Here is a 23,765-nt window from a genome sequence, read left to right as displayed (position 1 = left end):
TCCATTTAGGAACAGTGACAGTTGCCTTTAAAGTCACCTGTTTATGAGGCTGAGGTGACACTAACAATTACAGCATTTTTATCCGACCTTGTTTTTTTGGCCGCATGGAATTCTGGGAGTTCCAGGTCCTTAAAAGCTCCACATGGCACCTAATGAGGTTTTGAATTATAAATGAATTGAAATTGAATTCTCTGTTCTGGACCATTATAATCTCCCTTTGGTTTGGACAGTCACTCACTTCGGCTTTGAGACAGAGGTGAGAGTTTCAGAGTTACAAGATTGGTGGGGGACGTTAGAGTCCTGCGCGGGTCCATTTTTTGGAGCCCATACCAGACCTGTACCTGCAACCTGCAATCCGCAACCCAGACCCACAAGCCGCATTCTTACCCGCTTGGACCCACTCCTCGACCCGCAAGTACCTTTTCCGCAACCCGGACCCGCTGACCATCAAGAATCAGTAAGTGATGTCATTGTAAACCGGAACTGACATCACCCGAAGCAGACAACAACACAATGGCAGAGTGCTTCCACCCCTGACCATGTACCCTTTGTGGTACCACCTGCCATACGGGTCACACAGGTACATTTGAAACCCAAGCGCCACCTGCTGCTCATTTTGGCCAACTACATAAGTGTAAGTTAGTGAGAAGAGGGAAGTCTGATCTTGATAAAGGGCCCGAGTGGTCCGAAACGTTGCCTTTTTCTGTATGTGTTTGGGGTGAATACATTTTACCCTTTTTCAGCATTCAGTGTGCCACTGGAATTTTTCTATCACCCGAAGTAGACTTGATCAGAAAAAAGGAGTAAAAAACGCTATTGAGAAGACCCGCAGAACCGCGTCTATATACGCCCTCGGAACTTCTACCCGCAACCTGCAGGGTACTACAGGTTTTTGCGGGTAACCCGAGGTCTTTGGGAGGTAGAACAGCAAAAAGAACAGAAAGCAATCAAGAAGGCGGGTCATAAAAAAAAAAAAAAAGGAAATACCCAAATGCCCAACACTTAGAGTGACATTTATCAAGGGTCGAAATTCGAATTCATGCGAGTTTTTTTTTTTTTTTTTTAACTCACCTGAATTTGATCTTACTCAAAATGAGAATATTTGACTATTTATTAATAAAATCAAATATGTAAAACTAGGACCAACTCTAATGTAATGCAAATGTAATTCGACAAAACTCGATTTGAGTTTTTTCTCCAAAAAAACAAAACTTGAATGTCAGTACAGCTACAAACAACTCCAAATTGATCACTGCACCTCTCTGATTGACTTACGATCTACGGTCATTCGGCAGGTTTTAGGTGGCAAATAGTCGAATTTGAATTCTTCAGAGAAGGCCAGAGTATGATAAGTAGGGAAGGGTCAATTTGTTCGCCTTGTTTCGCCGCGGAAATGACGCCTATAGACTTGTATGGTGTCGTGCGTCAAATTTCTTGATGCCCATAGACTTTAATGGGCATCGGCAACATTTCACCGCCGGCGAATTTTTGTCGAAACGAAACGGGTTAAATTCGCCCAAGCCTAATGATAATTAGCAGAAATCAAATTCAAATCTTTTTAAAAAACTTGAATCAAGTTTGGATAATTCCCTAATCGAATTTGGCAGTTTTGACCAAAAAAAGGAGAATTTTAAATTTGGTATAGGGGGCAAAGAAGAGCACTGGCTATTTAATACATAATTCACAAACAACTTTATTCATGCACATGTGACAGTACAAAAACAAGGAATGGAAGAAGCAATAAATCCATAAATATACAGGATTCCTGTAACAAAACAAACGAATGTCCAATGAAATACATTCCCTTTTATCCAGCACATCACAGATAACCAACTCATTAAAGGCTTTGGTCCTATATACAGAATAAAAAGACAACGTGGACAAAAGAAGATGGGCCTGCAAAGGATTCTGGGACAGTCAACTCCATGGAAAAGCTCACTCCACGTCTGCAAAATCCACTATTAAAGGGGTGGTTCAACAAACCACTAGTTGTTTTCAGATAGATCACCAGAAATAACGACTTTTTCCAATGACTTTCTATTCTCTATGTGACCATTTTTATAATATTGAAGAGTAAAGTGTAATTTTTCACCTTCTGAAGCAGCTCTAGGAGAGGGGGGTCGCCGACCCTGTAAACGGTTTTTCTTATCTTTGTCCCTGCTGGATTTTTATTACAGGCAGCTGTTAGAATTGAATTGAATAGTTGCTGATATTCCCCAGATACTGCTGAATAATGTATCAACTAAATGTTGTAAATTGTAACAGTTCAGAGTCTGCACCTGAATTACTGAGTTGCCAGACTCTAACACCAGAGACACCAACATCCAACTTTACACCAAGGGGCACATTTACTTAGCTCGAGTGAAGGAATAGAATAAAAAATACTTACGAATTTCGAAGTATTTTTTTGGCTACTTCGACCATCGAATCGAACGATTCGAACTAAAAATCGTTCGACTATTCGACAATTCAATAGTCGAAGTACTGTCTCTTTAAAAAAAACTTCGACCACCTACTTCACCACCTAAAACCTACCGTGGTACAATGTTACCAAAATATTACCAAACCAATTTCTGATTAAAATCCTTCGATCGAAGGATTTTTTCTTCGATCGTACGAACGTAGGAAATGCGCTAAATCCTTCGACTTCGATATTTGAAGTCGAAGGATTTTACTTCGACGGGCGAATATTGAGGGTTAATTAACCCTCGATATTCGACCCTAAGTAAATGTGCCCCTTAGAGTTTGGAAAATAAGTAAAAAATAAATAATGGTAAGTAATTGAAAAACGTTTTTATTTCTGGGAAACAGTCTAAAAACAACTGAATTGAAAAAAGTGTTTGGAAGGTGAACAATCCCTTTAAGGTGGCCATTGATGCACCAACATCGAGTTTTCATACGATATTCGGTGCGTCTATGGTGGGAGACGAGACGACCAATATCGGCAGAAGTCTTGGATATCGGTCAGCTCATCGGAAGGAAAATTTTGATTGGGCGCCTTTGAAAGCACATCGGCCATTGTTAGTGCTGAATTGTCAGATACAGGTATGGGACCTGTTATCCAGAATGATCGGGACCTGGGGTTTTCCAGATAACGGATCTTTCTGTAATTTGGGTCTTCATGCCTTAAGTCTACTAGATATTCATTTAAACATGAAATAAACCCAATAGGCTGGTTTTGCTTCCAATAAGGATTAATTATATCTTAGTTGGGATCAAGTACAAGTTACTGTTTTATTATTACACAGAAAAAGGAAATCATTTTTAAAAATTTGGATTATTTGGATAAAATGAGAGCCATTCCGTAATTCGGAGCTTTCTGGATATCGGGTTTCCGGATAAGGGATCCTATACCTGTACAGGTAGAATTCTATTATTTTTCTCTGTATATCTGACGATTCAGCTCTACACGTGTGTATTGAAACAAACAATCTTTCTTGGAACATGTTTTCCAAGAAAGATCGTAATTGCTATGTCTATGGCCATGTGTAGAACTGAATTGTCAGATATAGAGACAGAAACAATAGAATTCTACCTGTATCTGATGATTCAGCACTTTCCAGTCGCCGTGCAGGCTACTATGACTTGATTGGATCTGGACTACCATACTAAAGGCCCCCAAAGACGGGGATAAAAGATGCAGACAGAACGAGTCATTCGACGGGCTTTCCCGATCGACATCTGGCCCAAAGTCGGGCAGATGTCGATCAGGCAGGTTAAAAATCTGTGTGTCTATGCAGCCCCGCAATCCAACCGCCCGTATCCAATTCATTCTGATCCGATTGTTGGGCCCTAGGGCTCACGATCGGATCAGCCTATCATCCACTTTAATGTGGCCATATAAGGGAGAGATCCACTCATTTGGCGACATCGCCAAATGAGCGGATCTCTACATCTATGGCACCTTAACCCTAACTCACAAACAGATGGAGCAGGCTTATATAGACTCTGTTGCACATGACCAAAGGTGTGGTTGTGTGTGTGCGCCAGATGCTTCAGTTAATCCCGCTCCATCTCTTTAACATCTGAGGACAATGCCTCCCTTTATTAGTCTCATTAGTACCTTATCCCTGTGAAATGTGCCCAAAGTGAATAAATACAATATATATATATATATATATATATATATATATATATATATATATATATATATATATATATATATATATATATATATATATATACACACACATATTAAACATTTACAAGAGTGGTGCAACACAAGGCCAAGGATAATCGTGACGGTGTACAAATGTAGGTGCAGGGTCCATAACGTCACAGACAGTCTGTGTGGAAGCGAGTGTGTGTCTGTAGTGTTTCACTGCAGGGAATCGACCTGCGGATGATCAAACAATGGCTGACGGTTCTCTTCCCAGAATCCCGACAGCCAACTGGCCAATGGCTAGTGTAGAACACGGTGTAGGCAGCAGTCTATAAAGCCACCAGGGAAAAGGGAGGAGTCTACCAACGCTTCTCCTTAGTATGATCTGAAGTTCCAGTAACTGGAAAACACAGAGATCTGGAAGAGAAAGGCCTGGCATTAATGGTGTGTTCTTGGTAAATCCTACATAGCCAGTTAGCCACGGTATACACCTTTTTTACTTACATTTATTTGTATGTCAAGATACAATCATAAACAAATAACAGAACCTAGTGCAGTATTGTTAATATCCAGTGCAGTCACCAGGGTGTTGCAACACTAGTCTGTGTGTGTGTCTGGAACCATAGAAAGCCTATGCACAGATTTGTCTTGTGCGTTCTAAAGGGCTATAGTGATCTCTACAAAGTGCAATCTCTAAAATTCAATTATAATCAAGTCAAACAAGGTGCTTGTAGTGCTTTCTTCAAAAAAATTATAATAAGGTGCAACAGTGTTTTCTTCAATCAATAAGAATCAGTATGTGGCTTCTCCACTCTCTGGTGGGATTGGCAATTTAAGAGATTCCTGAATCAAAACAGCATCAATGAATCAATATCAACTGCAGGGTAATTCGCACTGAATATTTAATCCTTATAGCACCTTAGAACACACAAGAAAAATCTGTGCATAGACTTTCTATGGTTCAAGACACACGCACAGATTAGTGCTGCAACACCCTGGCGACTGCACTGAATAGTAACAATATTGCACGACTATGTTAATTTTTTTTTCCATTGCCTGTGGCGCTGATTTATAATTGTATCTTGATTTGGTGATCCATTGGAGGAACTGCGAAAAAGATCAGCAAAGGAAAAAAATATGGGGGTTTACTTTTCCTTTAATCTCGCAAATTTTGTTGGTTTTTGCAATTTATTTGTATGTGATGTACTGCATTCAAAACTAGTCCCACAATGCCTTATTTTTTTAGAGGCTACAGCCCTCCAAACTCAAGTTTGAATTCAAGGGCTGCTGTAGCGCTTGGATATCGGGTCCTGATGATGACACAGTAAATGTTTCTTTGCCTTACCTTGTCCTTTAGTTGCTGGCAGAGCTGCAGTGATACGGTGAAGAAGACCAGAGCATCATTCAGCCACGGCACCAGGCATTCCACTTTATGGACATGGCTGACTTCAAATCGCTGACTGTTCAGTTCACTGTTAATGAGACGTTGATGTGAGCTCTCTATAGACTGGCTATTATCAGCCTGTGAGGCTGAACATGCTGGATATGTATATATTAAAGGACCAGCAACAAAAAATGTTTAAAAATAAAAAAAAAATTGTTAGCATACAACAAAAAAGAAAACACAAAGACAACTTTGAAATCGCTAAGTTTTTATTATGAAATAACTGACAGAAACTCCGCTTGCGCTGCTCTTCAGAAAAGGTGACGATCCATTGTGCGGCTCACGATTTCTCCTCCCTGGCTATCTCCTATAAGGAAAGCAGGGAGGATAAAGCGAGAGCGCCACGATGATCATAGATCGCCTTTTCTGAAGAGGAGCGCAAACGGAGTTTCGGTAAGTTATTTATAAATAAAGACTTAACGATTTCAACATTTTGTCTTTGTGAATGATTTTAAAAATAATTTGATGTTACTGGTCCTTTAAAGGGGTGGTTAACATTTTTTTTTTAGTATGTTATAGAATGGCCATTTCTAAGCAACTTTCCAATTGGTCTTGGTTATTTATTTATTATAGTTTGTTATAGTTTTTCTTCTGACTTTTTCCAGCTTTCAAAGGACCCCATCTAAAAAGTAATGGCTCTGTAAAGCTGCAGATTATTTTTCTATTGCTACTTTTCATTACTCGTCTTTCTATTCAGGCCTCTCCTATTCATATTCCAGTCTTTTATTCAAATCAATGCATGGTTGCTAGGGGAATTTGGACCCTAGCAACCAGACTGCTGGAATTGCAAACTGAAGAGCTGCTGAATAAAAAGCTAAATAACTCAAAAACTACAAATAATAAAAAATGAAAACCAATTGCAAATTGTCTCAGAATATCACTCTCTACATCATACTAAAGGTTAATTTAAAAGGTGAACAACAACTTTAAATACATGTTCCTGTCTTCAGGTTAGATTTAGACCTTGATAAAGTCTATGGAGATAATCTGCCCGACGATATTGGTGAAAATAAAGATGTTGCTGGACTACAACCCCCAGCATGCTTGCTCTTTCTCTTGCTAATATGTCAAAGAATGTTGCAAGATGTAGTTCAACAGCACTTTGGGGATTAAAGGGGTCGTTCACTTTTGCGTTAAATTTTAGTGTGATGTAGAGAATGGTATTCTGAGACAATTTGCAATTCGTTTTCATTTTTTATTATTTGAGGTTTATGAGTTATTTAGCTTTTTATTCAGCAGCTCTCCAGTTTGTAATTTCAGCCATCTGGTTACTAGGGTCCAAATTCCCCTAGCAACCATGCCCTGATCTGAATAAGAGACTGGAATATAAATAGGAGAGGCCTGAATAGAAAGAGGAGTAATAAAAAGTTGACCCCCATTTGAAAGATGGAAAGAGTCAGAAGAAGAAGGCAAATAATTAGGAAACTATAAAAAATAAACAATGAAGACCAATTGAAAAGCTGCTTATAATTGGTTATTCTATAATATAGGAAAAGTTAATTTAAAGGTGAACCACCCCTTTAATAAACAGGGAGTTAATGGAATACAGAGGTGTTTATATGCAAGCCTTTAAAGGAGAAGGAAAGCTACCAAAGCAGTTTATTGCCAATTAGCCACAATAGTACAAGCTATAACATTTTATTTATTCTGCAGAATGCTTTACCATTCCTGAGTAATCAGCTCTAGAAGCTCTCTGTTTGTTTAGGATAGCAGCTGCCATATTAGCTTGGTGTAACATCACTTCCTGCCTGAGTCTCTCCCTGCTCACTCCTAGCTCTGGGCTCAGATTACAGCAGGGAGGGGAAGGAAGCAGACTGAGCATGCTCAAGCCCAAGCCCTGGAGGTTTAAGCTGAAAGAAGGTTTAGGTAGGATCAGAAGCCCATGAGTACACAATAAAAGGAAAGAAATGTGGTGTTTCTTTTGACAGAGGACTCAGAGCAGCATTACTTTGAGGGTTTACTGGTGTATTTATATAGACCTTTCTGATAAAGCTTACTTAGTTTTAACCTTTCCTTCTCCTTTAAGGGTGGAGCGAATGATCATAAATCAAATTAGGGTTAATGTTCTGGACAGAAACAACCTTATGTTTTGTGATATGGACACACGTGTGTACTCACAACATGGCTCCTGGATTATGCAAGACGGCACTGCCAGATGGTCGGAAATTCTGGAGACAAAAGCAGGACAGATTTCGTCTGAACAGAGATTAAAGGCAAAGCATACCCTTATTTATTTATTTCCTTTTATATAGGAAAAAAAAACGGGAGCTACTTTACTCAAGGTCTCCTCGTGCTTTCATATTGTCATGGAACAGCAGGATTTATGTTATTCCTTATTCAGAGGTGCACTGCCTTGCAAAAGTATTCACCCCCCCCCCTTGGCTTTTTACCTATTTTGTTACATTCCAACCTGTAATTTAAATGTGTCTTATTTTATGTGATGGATCTGCACAAAAGAGTCTAAGTTGGTAAAGTAAAATGAGAAAAAAAAATATAAACACTTAAAAAACCCAGCATTTGTTTTGTATTGTTTCACTTCCTGAAGACGGCCCAAGTCATTGCGCCGAAACGTTGAAATAAAAGTTTTTTTCTTTTTCACCATTGACAAGACCTGTGAGTGCGGTTTTTTCTTCGTGATTATATATATATATATATATATATATATATATATATATATATATATATATATATATATATTAAAAAAAAAAGGATTAAAAAAAATAAATAAAAAACTGAAAATTGGCATGTGCATATGTATTCACCCCCTTTGCCATGAAGCCCCTTAAAAATCCTGGTGCGACCAATTACCTTCAAAAGTCACATAATTAGTGGAATGAAGTCCACCTGTGTGCAATCTAAGGGGCATATTTATCAAGGGTCGAATTTCGAATTGAAAAAACTACGAAATATGAATTCAAAAACCGAAATTTAAGTCAACTTTTTTTTTTTTTGGTCGAATAGGCCCGTATTTGCCCAGATTAGAATCATACGAATCGAAGGAATAGCACATTCGATTGAATTCGATTTAAAAGTTTTTTCCAAAAAAAACTTCGATTTTTCAAAGTCCACCAACTGGCTCCAAATGGGTTCTAGGAAGTCTCCCGTAGCCTAAAACCGCAATTCGGCAGGTTTTAGATGGCGAATGGTCGAAGTCGAATATTTAAATTCGAATCAAATTTGGACTATTCCTTAGTCGAAGAACACAGAATTTCGAGCTATTTTTTAATTTTTTTCATTCCAAAATTCAACCTGCTCCTAAGTGTTACATGATCTGTCAGTATAAACACACCTTTTCTGACATGGTACCGCAACAAAACATGAAAAATGCCAAGGGGGGGTAAAGACTTTTGCAAGGCACTGTAAACGCTCACATGAAGGGATAGCTCATTTATGCACATGTATTAGAAACAAAGAGTCCACCCTGGTCTAACCAGAACCAAAATGTTCTTTTTTTTTGTTTTCATGATACTAGCAGTTTTATACTGCTAATACCATGAATCTGTAACAGGAGTGCCCCCTGCTGCTCAGAGTATACTATAGGCAGTTTGTACAGAGCCCAGCTTGTGTATTAAAGATACAGATACAATAAGAGCTTTCAGCCCCGGTTACCTTGGTGGAGTTTGGCTGGAGGGCATGCAGCTGGTACACCAACAGGCACAGCTTGTTCACGTTGACATAGAAATTCAGCAGAATGTCAGACGGGAGCGAGGGAGTGAACATTTTCTGAGAACAAAAGACAATACATAATAAATGAGGAGGTGCCGAGCACCAGTTATTTTACCCTCCATCACACCATCGCTAATTGATCATCGTTCCAGACAGTCCCTAACTGCTCTGCAGGGAAACAATCATACTTATGAACAGCAGGGGGAGCCCCCGCCTTACTTCCCAGTCATGCAGAACTCAAGCAGCTTTGTTTGTTTCCCTGTAGAGCAGTCGGCGACTGTGTAGAGATTTGTATTGGATTTTATTTTTGCCTTTACATCCCCTTTACTGTTTCCAACTCCAGCTGCAGGGACAAAGATCATGGAGACAGATTTAAACAGATAAACTGGGATTCTATTTGGAGGATTATTTTGCTGCAGCCACTGGTTCTGCAGAGTTGGAGAAAGTGTGTATTAAACAATACAAAAACTATAAAATCCATATTAGATTACATGACAACACAGGACCCAGTGCAGTCTGTATATTCTGATTATTAATCAGTCTTGTTGTATCGGCTTCTGGCAGATATTATTTGACTTGTGCTGTTTTGATCATTTATGACGATCCCTAAACAGCCCAGACCGCACTGAGCATGTGCACAGTCTTAGTCTTGCAAAGATGTATAACAAAGATATACAAGATGGTGACCCCCTGTGGCCAACTTTGAAAGCATAAATAATTTGTTTGATTAGGCTTGTGGTGCAGTAAGTTCATGTTTAGTATACAAAATACAGCATTTCTAGCCTTATTCTATTTTACACTTTACTTCCCCTTTAATTAGGTGGGACCAAGGATTTAATATATCTAGACAGAGAGATAGAGAGTTGTGCCCTCTAGTGGGTGACAATAGATTGCACTGTGTGGCAGAAATATGCATGGAATTAATGTTCTAGACTTATAATCAATCCCATATCTTGGGGGAGGGGAATGCAGTCCTGTTAGGAGAGCAATGTAATCTTGGTTTGGTCCTGGCATAATGGAACTTTCCAGCATTCAAATGAGATGTGTGATCAAGGCACAATTAGTCAGATATTGGTTGGGGAGGCAATCACTTTGGCTGTTGACTCACAGAAGTTGGAAATAGCCAAGCCCACCCCAAGCGTCCTAGAACAAGCCCTGTCCCATAAAGTAAGTGCAGTTACCGTGAGCCCACTGGTGGCTACTTCTGGCAGGGTCATAGTGGCTGGCGTGGTCAGTCGATTGCGAGCCCGGGTCAGCTGAAGCATTACCGCATCCATCAGCTACAGACGGCCACAAGGTGGCACAAAACAGAAGGCAGAAATGAATTGATTGGAGACAGTGCGGACGCGTTTCATGCCCTACAGGGAGCTGGAGGCTACCGATTCAAGCCGGACATTAGATACCCCAATAATACAAGAAGAATGAAAGATACAGTCATGACTTGGGCACAGATGCCATACTCACCTTCAACACCTCCGCCCCAGTCTGGAACGTGTAGTTCTCTCCGCGGTTGGTCAGTAAGTAAATGGCCTGGTTGACGTGGTTTCGAGCATCTTGAATCTGTCAAATAAATCAAGCAGGCAAATAAGGCCAACATGTCACATGTATATGTCAGCTTGGCGATCCTTGATCACGGTGACTGTCTGGCTTCTAGTGATGAGTGAATCTGTCCCGTTTTGCTTCACAAAAAAAAAAAACGCTAAACGGCGACATTTTGCTTAATGCCAATGGCCGTTTTTATGTGTGACAATTTTTCTTGTTCCAAATGCATTAGTCAATGGGCGTTTTTTCTTATGTCGCTTTTTTGTCCTAATGCATTTAAATCAATGGGCGTTTTTTTTTTTTTATGGCGACTTTTTTTGTTCTAATGCATTAAAGTCAATGGGAGTTTTTTCTTATGGCGCTTTTTTTTGTCTTAATGTATTTAAATCAATGGGCGTTTTTTTTATGGTGACTTTTTTTTGTTCTATGCATTAAAGTCAATGGGCATATATTTTATTGCAACTTTTTTCTCCAAATGCTTTTAAGTCATTGGGCGTTATTTTTTATGGTGGCTTTTTTCTCCAAATGCATTAACGTCAATGGGTGTTTTTTTTATGGGCTGAAAAAATTCGGACATGGCGAAATTCAGAATTTCCCCGCAAATCCATGGCTGGCGAATAAATTCGCTCATCACTAGCTAATGACGTTCCTTCCCTCTATGACCGAACGCCCCTCATTACCTGCTGCATTTTCCACTGCTTGTCATCACGGAAGGCAAAGTGTAAGAGCTGATTGGTCCGCAGGGTTTTCAGATTCACCTCCTAAGGGGAGCACAAATTGGCAATGTTTTGGTGCAAGTGGCCATAAAGAGCCCAGAGTGGAATGAAGCCCACTGATGTGGAATGGAGGGAATTTATATATACACACACATGTTTAAAGTAACAGCGCAATTAATTAGGGATAGCACTATTAATTGGCTACAATTTAGCAGGATACTCACAGCCTGACACAAGGTGTCCCCTTGGAGAGTCAATATGCCCTTTACTTGATCCGAGCTGCAAAACATGAGCAGAAGATGGTCACTCAGACACACAGACATCCTTATTTATTCGCAATTATATGAGGAGGCTGTGCCAAATCCAGGCCTAATCTTTACTTTGGGGAAGCAAATGACTAAATCCAAACGGTGTCCCTTACTACTAAAATGTAAATAGTGCTAATTTCTTTATCCTATAGCAGCTAAGGACGCTGGTGGAGGTAGAATTGGCTGGTAGTGCTCACCTTGTGGCTCCCACTGCAAAGCTCTCTTGTTTGGCGGGGCCCTCACCTACACCGGTGGGAAGCGTGAACCTCCGGGAAGCTTCCTGAATCAGACAAAAAATTTGTTAGGAATGTAGTAAAAGGTTGCAGGCTGAGTTATACAGGGAACTCTGAGTATCACTCATGTATTATAAGGGATAATGTACCCCCTACTGTAAATGATAAGGATATTAGAAGTCACTGAAGGGTTTTGTGACCATATAAAGACGGAAGGCTGCAGGAAATCTGATTATCACTCATTATAAGGGATAATGTACCCCTCTACTGTAAATGATAAGGATATTAGAAGTCACTGAGGGGTTCTGTGACCATATAAAGACACAAGGCTGCAGGCTGAGTTATACAGGGAACTCTGAGTATCACTCATGTATTATAAGGGATAATGTACCCCCTACTGTAAATGATAAGGATATTAGAAGTCACTGAGGGGTTGTTCTGTGACCATATAAAGACACAAGGCTGCAGGCTGAGTTATACAGGGAACTCAGTGTCACTCATGTATTAGAAGTGATAATGTACCCCCTACTGTAAATAATAAGGATAATAGAAATCACTGCTTAGCATTGTGGTGTAAAGGTCTGTTACAATGTAATAAGGAGGGGACAGAAGCAGCAGAAGGGAGTTAATACACACAGGAGTGCTAAAGCACACCGACCCCCCCACAAGTTTAATTAACCCTGGGGATCCATATCATCTGATAAAACCTCCTAATATCCCACTGTGTACATTGATTGACCTAGTTACACACAGACTAGTTTTTTGAAGGTGTAGAACTCAGAGGCCCTTTTTTGGTTGGTAGCAGCTGCCATTCTGAGCGCTGAAACTGCTGTGCAGATACCGACCTTCAAGATGTCCTGCAACTGTTTCAGTACAGAATGGACCTCCTCTTTCAGGAGCCATTTGAATTCTTCCTCCTAGAAGATATAAGAACAGGCAAAAAATTACATTGTTTCAGGAGTCAGGGCGAGCAGTGCAGAGAATATAAAACAGACAGACTGCATCAATAGTGGTTACATCTACAAACAACTTTGAAATGCAATAAATACATATCGGAAAGCTGCTTAGAATTATATTGGTTTTACATCTACTTTAATACAAATTAAAGTTTACTTTCCGTTCAGAGACCTATTAATAAAGTGCTGAATTTGGCCAATATTTATTTCTGAAATGCTGACGAGATTTATTCCGAAACAGTTTCTCAATCGTTGTCTACCAGTCTATCTTGCCTCGCCCTATTTATGTACAAGAGCTTCAACATTCTTTTCAAGCAAAATATCAACCAATCACTTTTGGCTGAAAAAAAAAAAAACTACTTCCATTTCAGCTATATATTTCTGTTCTCAATCTTCTGCTATATTGATTCAGAAGTCAAAGGCAGCACTGCAAAAATACAATAGAATAGTCTGTACAGAGAGATCCCATAAAACTATGGCAGCATAGGTATTCCCTGTACTAAGCACAATTCAGCAGGAACAGTCCCCTAAGTTTGCTCATAGTCTGTACAGAGAGATCCCATAAAACTATGGCAGCATAGGTATTCCCTGTACTAAGCACAATTCTGTAGGAACAGTCCCCTAAGTTTGTTCATAGTCTGTACAGAGATACAATAAAACTATGGCAGCATAGGTATTCCCTGTACTAAGCACAATTCTGCAGGAACAGCCCCCTAAGTTTGCTCATAGTCTGTACAGAGAGATCCCATAAAACTATGGCAGCATAGGTATTCCCTGTACTAAGCACAATTCTGCAGGAACAGTCCCCTAAGTTTGCTCATAGTCTGTACAGAGAGATCCCATAAAACTATGGCAGCATAGATATTCCTCTGTACTAAACAGAATTCAGCAGGAACAGCCCCCTAAGTTTGCTCATAGTCTGTACAGAGAGATCCCATAAAAATATGGCAGCATAGGTATTCCCCTGTACTAAACACAATTCAGCAGGAACAGCCCCCTAAGTTTGCTCATAGTCTGTACAGAGAGATCCCATAAAAATATGGCAGCATAGGTATTCCCCTGTACCAAGCACAATCTTATAGGAACAGCCCCTAAGTTTGCTCATAGTCTGTACAGAGAGATCCCATAAAAATATGGCAGCATAGGTATTCCCCTGTACCAAGCACAATCTTATAGGAACAGCCCCCTAAAATCTGTGTATACAGACCATAAAACTATGGCAGGCTAGGTATTCTCCAAAACAAAGGTATGTTGAAATTGGCCTCAGGTGCCAAGCAAGCAGTTTGCTTGCCCAATATGTTTGTTTTGTATCCTGAGCTCTGATAGTAAAGGGCACAGATCTGGAATGAGGCATTGAGACTGATACACATTGCGCTGCAGGGCATATAAACAAGGTTAGTGCCCACAATACAAACAGAAGGGTTACACAGGCAGGATAGTTCTGTCCACCCTAAGCAAGACAGGCCTCCTCTAGAACTTGGGTGACAATAACCAATGTTTATCATTAGGGCATTACCCATTTAACCCTTTGTTGCAGATTTGGCTTAAAAGACAAAGTCTGATATTGAACAAGTGCCATATTGGAATTTCCTCATACAGAATTCTTGGTGGCAGCACTTCTGCTCCAGCCCAACCTAAGCCAATGTTCCCTCACAATTTAGAAACACAAGGCTGACTCTCTGGGAAGCGAGACGTTGGCAGGGTACAGCAGATGCATCGCCAGAGGGGGTTGGGGCAGGGTCAATAACAGCAATGGGGCGAGGGAGACAGCACCAGCTTAGAAGGCCCTGAGTAGAGTTAGGCCTGCTACTGGCTGCAACAGGTTTTAGGCCAACCCATAAATTCCCTCTAATGTTGTAGCCCCAGCACATGGGTACAGAGTATGTGCAGTAATTCAAGCCTTATGCTCTAATGGCAGTATCTGCATTTTACACAGAAATGACACAGAGTGACAGGAAGTCAGGGGCTCCTGCACAAAGATGGCAGCTGCAAGCGCTTCAAATGCACTGTGAATCCATTTGTCAGTGTTTCTGAGGTAAACGAATATAGGAGAACTGGTGGGGCGCAAAACTGCTTTCATGTCCTTTAAAAAAAAAAAAAAAGTGACTCGGCTATTACTATTGTCATCACTTCTGAATGGAGCTTGACTCCCACAATCCCCTCATATTCGAAGGCTACTTGTTTGCTTGGACATGAAGGCTGTCAAACAGCATTTGCACCTGCAGGGCAGACATTTTTAATTTTACTTCACTATTTAAATCCTTCAGCCATACCCTAGAAATGGCTTATGGTAAACAGAATGATTCTTCTAGCCAGGGGACGCTGATATCAAAAAATAACATTTGTATAGAGAAACGTGCCTGGATGGGGAAGTGTGATCAAATAGTCCCCTTCCTTTCTTTCATAAAACAGCAGTCCTGCCCTGCATTATGGCTGACATCCTAGCTATCACTCTAGTCTAGGACTCAGACATCTATCTAATACCGATCATTCTTATCACTTCACATGTTTTAATATAAGGGATTGAGTAAAGCTGGCCACAGACGCAAAGATCTGATCGTACAAATCCTCGTACGATCAGACGTCCCCATCTCACGACCTGCCACTAACCATTCCGATCAAATAAAGTAGAAAAGAAAAGATCAGTCGATGTCCTGCCCCTGACAGCAATCATATGATGGTTATGTCCTACAAAGCTAGTGTCAGTCTCCCACTGAAAATCATATGATCGGTAATACACGCAGAGATATTACCCGCAGCCGACAGAAATCATTTAACCTGTCCGATCGACCAAACGACCGATCTACGCCGGATGAAAAATGTCGGGACTCTCCACACACGGTCCAAAAATCGTACGAATCGAGGATTCCTACAGAATTTTGCTTAGAACAGGGGAATACCTATGCTGTAGTGATGTGAGGGCCGACCCGATACTGTACAGACTATTAGCTAATTTAGGGGACTGTTCCTGCAGAATTCTGCTTAGTACAGGGGAATATCTATGCTGCCATAGTTTTATGGTATCTCTCTGTACAGGCTATGAGCAAACTTAGGGGGCTGTTCCTGCTGAATTGTGCTTAGTACAGAGGAATACCTATGCTGCTATAGTTTTATGGTATGGTATCTCTCTGTACAGGCTATGAGCAAACTTAGGGGACTGTTCCTGCCGAATTGTGCTTAGTACAGGGGAATACCTATGCTGCCATAGTTTTATGTTATCTCTCTGTACAGACTATGAGCAAACTTAGGGGCTGTTCCTGCTGAATTGTGCTAAGTACAGGGGAATACCTATGCTGCCATAGTTTTATGGTATCTCTCTGTACAGGCTATGAGCAAACACAAGATGCCGTTCTTGCGGAGTTGTGTTTTGTACAGGGGATCTTAGCAATAACACAAGAAGTGAATGACACCGCAATCACCTGAGGCAGTCATGTGCAAAGGGAAACGTAACCTTTAAATCATAAGTCATGAGACTTCCAAAGAGCTGAGCCAGAGTTCAGATTATAGGGCCCTACCTGTACAGTGCTGGATTGTAATATCTGTGCAACTGCTATAGGCCATTACAACACATTATCAAATTATATGAGGCTGTTACCCCTTGAACCGCCCCTATAAAGCTATTCACAAAAGATAACAATTGCACCCAGTTCAGTTAAAACTTCCCCACATAATGCCAGTATAAACTTTTGTCCTTGAGATGTAAATAGCTCCTCTGCTATTATCTACCCATCGCCTCTTCCTTCCTCTCATCTCCTTTTAGAACAACCGAGTCGCTTGTGCTTCTTTACTCCGAATCCTTTGTATCACAGACAGCACCATCCATGAATGTATTTTCGTAAAACGCCTTTATTGAGACATAGGCTCTTGACCCAGATAAAACACAATGTTTCAAGATTTGTCACCGGGCGACTATTCTCCCCTAATCACAGCGTGTGTCTCTGCCCTTAAATGTTATAGAATGGCCAAGTTTAAGTAACTTTTTCATTAGTACTTTTTATAGTTTTATGGTTATTTGCCTTTTACTCCTCCTGACTGCAGCTTTCAAATGGGGGTCACTGACCCCTTCTAAAAAAAAAAACAAATGCTCTGTAAGGCTAAAATGTATTGTAACTGCTAATTTTTATTACTCATCTTTGCATCCAGGCCTCTCCTATTCATATTCGAGTCTCTTATTCAAATCAATGTATGGTTGCTAGCGAAATTTGGACCAGATTGCTTAAAATACAAATTGAAGAGCTGCTGAATAAAAAGCTAAATAACTCAAAAAAACAGAAATAATGAAAAAAAAAAAAAATGAAAACCAATTGCAAATTGTCACAGAATATTCCTCTCTACATCATAATAAAATGTATCTGAATGGTGAACAACCCCTTTAACTCATGAAATAATGTCAGAATATCTGGCTTCTGCTTCATTGTTTCAGAGTCTAGGCTAATTGTCCAGATGTGCAATATGGATGCACTGCTTGTAAATGTATTCTCTCTCGGTTTACTGAATGTATATGACTATAAAATCCCCATTATGTGTGTAGTGGGAGCAGCGCTACTGGCATTTAGATCAAGCTTCATGTGATCCCCCCCCCAACATCCTGGGTCGGCAGCCAAAACAAATTCCTGGAAATTGCTGTGAGCTACTGCCAGCTATTGAATCATTCTGAAGAATTGGAGACAGGCATACATTAAAGGGGATATAAGCCCCTAAAATAATAAAGGTCGCCTTATGACAAAAAAAAGTTAAAGTTCTAAGCAGTTTTCCAATGTAAAAGATATTGGGTTTAGTTCCCCTTTAAACAAGGATTATTATGCATGCACATGGCCAAAGAAAAATGCTCCGGTATGCGAGGTTAGTGCACAAATGTGGATGTCCCATGTGCACGTGGGCGTGACAAGGTATTGTCTTAACACTTTGTTGCACAACACAAGTGATTCAAAGCCACATGCCTGTACCTGTTCCACAGTCATTTCACAAGCAAGGCAACAATAACATCAGCCCAGAGAGCCCATTCCAGGACGAGGGAAGCCATTGTTTACACCATACACAACACATCCATGCGGAATCTGCAGTCAGCCGTGCAACATTACTCTTACAGCAGCTCAGCGAAGGGCAGGGAAGGTTAATACTGACATTCATTATCCAAATAGGGTTTTTTTTAATGATCTATAGCAGTCGTGTGTGGCTCCCGTCCCTATGTGGAATCAGGGGGCCGCACCTTGTGCCTATTAAACATTTACACACAGACTATGGACAATTGCGGTTCAATCCCACCCGTAAAAATGAATGTGTTACAAAGTGTAGCTCACCCAGCACAAAGTTGGACCTGGGTGTAAATATCGTGTTCAGGTTCAGCCTCTTCACATTACGGTGTACAATAGTTAAAACAGTAAATTTACCACACTCACCGATGGCATCAAATGGCTAGTGTGCAGCAACCCGACCCCGTAGCTTGGGGAGTAATACCAGCGATAATTTGAATGGAACACGCACTCCAGGAGCCAAACGGTGCCGATAAAACTAGATATTTATTCCAAGATCGCTAAAACAAAAAGGTCCTAATGTGTTTTGTATCTAGAGATACGCAATCATAGGTACCATAATTATGTAACTCTAGGTATGAAACGCGTTAGGACCTTTTGTTTTAGCGATCTTGGAATAAATATCTAGTTTTATCGGCACCGTATGGCTCTTGGAGTGAGTGTTCAATTCCTATTAAACATTTCTCTAGGGCCACGACTAGGGTTGCCACCGTTTCTGCAAAAACATACCGGCCTTCCTATATTATTAAAGGAGAATACAACTTGTTTACAAAAAACCCGTACCCCCTCCCCATCCCCGGGGAAATGCCCCATACTTTATACTTACCCCTCGGCGCAGATTCTGACATCAGAGTGCCACGCAGCCATCTTCCGGGTCTTTTTGTTTTCTTCTGCACTTTAGCAATTTTCGTTTGTTTTGGCGCATGCGCAGTTGTCGCAAACGGGCAAATTGCTCCAACTGCACATGCACCAACATGCCGATCTCCCACTCAGCTTGCCGAAGATTTGGAAGATGGATGTGTGGAACTCCAATGCCTGAATCTGCACCAAGGGGTAAGTGTAAAGTATGGGGCATTTCCCTAGGGGGTTGGCTGGGGGGAGGGGTCTACATGGGGTGGGGGGGGTACGAGTTTTTTTTGTAAAAGGGTTGAATTCTCCTTTAATAACATTGGGATGAGCCATCATTAGTAAAATACCGCCAGGTCACAACCCTAGCCAGGACCCTGTAGAAAGATAAAGAACAGCAGATGGGGGGGCTATATGATATACTGAATGAAGAATGACTTCCAGGGCCTGGGAAAGGACATGACACCCCTAAGGCCAAGGTCCTGGAAGGAGACACTGATTCATTATATTTCAAATACAATATTTGTATAATTAGCACAACTGAACTAGAAGACTGACTGGATAAGGGAACCGCTGCTGCAGAACCTCTCAATGACAACATCCTCTCAATCGACCAACTGCAACCTGCAGCAGCTTCACGGCTCCGTCACGGACAAGGATGCTGCAATAGCAGATGCTAAGGCCAAGGAGCCAGCAGCATAATGCTCTGCACTTACCAAAACGCCCCTCTCCGTGTTACTCGCCGATGCGGCCGCCGTAGCCATCCTGCGCTCAGTGGAACGCAGAGTCCTAACATACAGATTTACAGAGCCGGCAAAGACTCCGCCCCGCGCCGCTATTGGGCAAGAGATGCTCGCTGTCGTATCTGATTGGCTCTGGTTTCTACCAGCGCTTTCCACTGTTCTTTTACTACCTGGGAAGGTAACCCTTCCCGCCGCTGATTGGAAGAGGATTGTGATGTTGCTGTGAGCTCATTGGTCATCGTGCTGTCTGTGGAGCAGTGATTGGCTACAGGACTGGGAAACTGAGCTAATGAGTGTCATAGAGATGGCGGCGGTGAGATTAGGTACCAGTGTACTGAGTGGCTGCAATTATTAGTTCCCTTCACTGCTGTCACCGCTTGAAATAATGAACAGTGACAAGCTTGCCTGAATGTTCACTTTACTTATCCAACTAATCGCTTTGGGAATAAGTTCTGTAGATACAAGCTCCTCCCTTCCCCGCAGTGCTGCCTGTGTCCTTGCTTTACAGATCAGGAGGATTTCATCCTTTTAGATTAACACAGTGACGTCTCACTATCAACCTATAATTGTTATTAATAACATAGTAACAGTTCTACCTGTCAACTCTATATATAACCTGCCTAACTGCCAGTTGATCCAGAGGAAGGCAAAAAACCCATCTGAAGCCTCTCCAATTTGCCTCAGAGAGGGAAAAATTCCTTCCTGACTCCAAAATGGCAATGGGACCAGTCCCTGGATCAACTTGTACTATGAGCTATTTCCCATATCCCTGTATTCCCTTACTTGCTAAACACCATCCAACCCCTTCTTATACCTATCTAATGTATCAGCCTGTACCACTGATTCAGGGAGACAATTCCACATCTTCACAGCTCTCACTGTAACAAACCCCTTCCCAATATTTAGCTGGAACCTCTTTTCTTCTAATCGGAATGGGTGACCTTGTGTCAGCTGGAAAGACCTACTGGTAAATAAATCATTAGAGAGATTATTATATGATCCCCTTATATATTTATACATAGTTATCATATCTCCCCTTAAGCGCCTCTTCTCCAGCGGGAACATCCCCAATTTGGCCAGTCTTTCCTCATAGCTAAGATTTTCCCTTTACCAGCTTAGTTGCCCTTCTCTGTACCCTCTCTAATACAATAATGTCCTGTTTGAGTGATGGAGACCAAAACTGTACGGCATATTCTAGATGGGGCCTTACCAGTGCTCTATACAGTGGAAGAATGACCCCCTCCTCCCGTGACTCTTTGCCCCATTTAATACAGCTCAAGACCTTATTTGCCCTTGATGCTGCTGACTGGCATTGCTTGCTACAGACAAGTTTATCATCTACAAGGACTCCAAGCTCCGTCTCCATTATGGATTTACCTAGTGCAGTCCCATTAAGGGTATAAGTGGATATTGTTACATCCCAGGTGCAGGACTTTACATTTATCAACATTGAATCTCATTTGCCACTTAGCTGCCCAGATTGCCAGTTTGACAAGATCCTGTTGCAAGTGCCACATCCTGGATGGAATTAATTGGGCTGATAGTTTTGTGTCATCTGCAAACACTGATACATTACTTACAACTAGGGATGGGCGAATTTTTTCGCCTCGTTTCGCCGAAAAAATGACGCCCATAGACTCGTATGGCAGCGTGCGTCAAAAAAAAAAAGACGCGCGTCAAAACAGTTTCGCCGCGCGACAATTTTTTTGACGCCCATAGACTTTAATGGGCGTCTGCGACATTTCGCCGGCGGCGAATTGAAACGGGTCAAATTCACCCATCCCTGCTTACAACACCCTCCCCTAAGTCATTAATAAACAAGTTAAATAAAAGTGGACCCAATACCGAGCCCTGAGGGACCCCACTAAGAACCTTACTCCAACAGAGAATGTTTCATTAACAACCACCCTCTGTACCTGATCCTGTAGCCTATTAAGAACCAAGGAAAGACCAAGGGAGAAGCCCATTTACTTTTTTATATTAAAAAAAATGATAAATGAAAGCCACTTTCCAATAAACAATCATTTAATAGTTTAACGTTTATTTGTACAGTGATAACCTTGCAGAAGCTTCCATGCTCACATTTTAGACCCTTTTTTCGTGGTCCCACCAAAATATAAAGGGTAATAATGCATTTCCCTTGTTTTACATTTTCCCTGATTGTACGCCATTTTTTGGTCCCATTTAAAATCTAAAATTCAACTGTAAATGTAATTAGATTTGAAAACAGGATGATCTGTTCTCTGGTACGGACTCGATACATTGTAGCAGAGACAGACCTGCCCCATACCTCCAAGTACCCAACCCGGCCGAATTCTTCTTCCTGGCTGAACCGAATCCTAATTTGCAAATGCAAAGTAGGGGCGGGGAGTGACTTTTTGTTAAAAAACGAGTAAAACATTTTCCCCCTTCCCAACCCCAATTTGCATATGTAAATTAGTATTCAGATTCGATATTTGCCCAAATCTTTCGCAAAGGATTTGGGGGTTCGGCCGAATCCAAAAAAGTGGATTTGGTGCATCCCTTATTTACTTACCTGAAACCCCCGGCCAGTGGCCCTATCAGCAGAAAACTGCACCGGCCGTGGTTATTCCAATGAGCACCACGGAGCAATCATCTTCTTCTTTCTTCTCGCAGCTGCGCATTAGAGTAAAAGGCTGACCTTTAACTAAGAAGCTGGCTTTTTCATTTTACTGCAGTTTTCTGCTGATAGGGAGCACCAGCCCGAGGTTTCAGGTAAGTCAATACAATCACTTGGGGGTGCCTAACATTTGGCACCCCCAAGTGGTAAACTACTTTCCTTCTCCTTTAAAGGGGAACTATTGCGAAAATGAGAATTTAATATAAGCTTCAGCATACCAAAAATAAGAAACTTTCTAAATACAATCAATTAAATATTCTGTACTGTTTCTGAAATAATAAAGTTTATCTTCACTATCCCTCTCTCAGCGTCTGTTTCTCTTCATTCTGTCTTCATGCAGCAGTTGGGTGTCAGATATTCACTGACAGTTAGATCCAATATATCTTATAGGGGGGCTCCTTTCCTAGCAGATGTATTAGAGCTCACTCAAATAACTGATTCCAGTACAAACAAAATCTAACAAAATAACTGCCTTTTGCACAAATTCTGCATGTAGAGAGACATGATGTCTGGTGATTTTAATAGAGTGATCTCTAATACATCTTCTAGGCAAAAGGAGCCTCCCTATAAGATATATTGGATCTAACTGTCAATGAATATCTGACACCCAACTGCTGTATGAAGAGAGAATGAAGAGAAACAGATGCTGAGAGAGGAATAGTGAATATAAACTTGATTATTTCAGTAACAATACAGACTATATTGAGTGAGATGAGTAGAAAGACAGCAGCTCGGTGCCTAATCTCTGGGATCTACCACTCAAGTCTCCCTCACCCCTATACCTTCACACTGACACCCAATATCCAACAGACCACCAGGCATCTCTCTGGTGATTCACACCACTTACCAGAACCGAGAAGAAATGACAAGCCAGACAATATACCAAGGAAGGATTTAATATATTTTTTTTTTATTTTGCCAGTAGCTTTGCCAATTGCACAAAACTCACTTATTAACCCATGCCCTCCCGCCCTATATATCACACTATTTAGAATGACAAAAAAAAAAACTTTATAAAACAGAAACGTCCCCCCCTTTTCACAACTGCCCCAACCCTCAACATCAACAACAACAAAAAATAAAAATAATTGAAAACCTTATGTTAATCAGTTATCGGATCAGCGGGTACAGCAGTGGGGGTTGGTACAGAGATTGGGGGGTGATTGGGAATCGGCAGGCAGCAAGAGGTAATCAACAGAAACATAAAAAAGGGAGTTTAAAGTAATGAAGTCTAAAACATGAAGCTTGGGTGTTGGGCCTTTAAAAGCATACAAGGATTATCCTATAGCAGCTCCTCTGGTCACCTTTACCTTTACTCCTTCCCTCTGCTCAAATACTGAATGGGCACCAGCATTCTAAAAGGCATAACAAACGCACAATGGCTACCATATTTGCTCGGCTGTTAGTAGGCAACTTGCTGCAGTTGGTACACTCCAATCAAAACTTTTCTTCATAATACCCTCTGGCACCATTTGTCCATGGAAGCTATAGATCAACAGCACCCAGTTATCCCATACCTAGCATATATGCCACAT

The 23,765-nt window shown here is 41.1% G+C and overlaps 1 protein-coding gene across 1 annotated transcript; it reads right to left on the bottom strand.

Annotated features, from left to right (window-relative positions):
* Positions 1-1,675: 1,675 nt before the first annotated feature.
* Positions 1,676-19,713, bottom strand: rogdi.S (rogdi homolog S homeolog). The gene is made up of 12 exons (XM_041578512.1): positions 19,563-19,713; positions 12,857-12,928; positions 11,976-12,058; positions 11,695-11,749; positions 11,435-11,515; positions 10,677-10,772; positions 10,394-10,492; positions 9,156-9,269; positions 7,665-7,714; positions 5,448-5,574; positions 4,186-4,519; positions 1,676-4,109 (listed from the first exon to the last, which is right to left on the bottom strand). The coding sequence occupies exons 1-11, from the start codon at positions 19,608-19,610 to the stop codon at positions 4,478-4,480; spliced, it is 867 nt and encodes a 288-aa protein (XP_041434446.1). The 5' UTR covers positions 19,611-19,713; the 3' UTR covers positions 1,676-4,109; positions 4,186-4,477.
* Between the last annotated feature and the right edge of the window lie 4,052 nt (positions 19,714-23,765).

The sequence above is a fragment of the Xenopus laevis genome, chromosome 9_10S, assembly GCF_017654675.1.
Source record: "Xenopus laevis strain J_2021 chromosome 9_10S, Xenopus_laevis_v10.1, whole genome shotgun sequence".
Taxonomy (NCBI): domain Eukaryota; kingdom Metazoa; phylum Chordata; class Amphibia; order Anura; family Pipidae; genus Xenopus; species Xenopus laevis.
This window is presented reverse-complemented; position numbering and strand designations above follow the sequence as displayed.

What these genes read in the sequence shown, in the direction of transcription:
- rogdi.S (XM_041578512.1), bottom strand. Translation starts at nt 19,610, where the DNA reads ATGGCTACGGCGGCCGCATCGGCGAGTAACACGGAGAGGGGCGTTTTG. An exon ending in ACACGGAGAGGGGCGTTTTG is followed by an intron (nt 12,929 to 19,562) that starts GTAAGTGCAGAG and finishes TATATCTTCTAG; the next exon opens with GAGGAAGAATTCAAATGGCT. An exon ending in AGCAGTGGAAAATGCAGCAG is followed by an intron (nt 10,773 to 11,434) that starts GTAATGAGGGGC and finishes TTTATTTGACAG; the next exon opens with ATTCAAGATGCTCGAAACCA.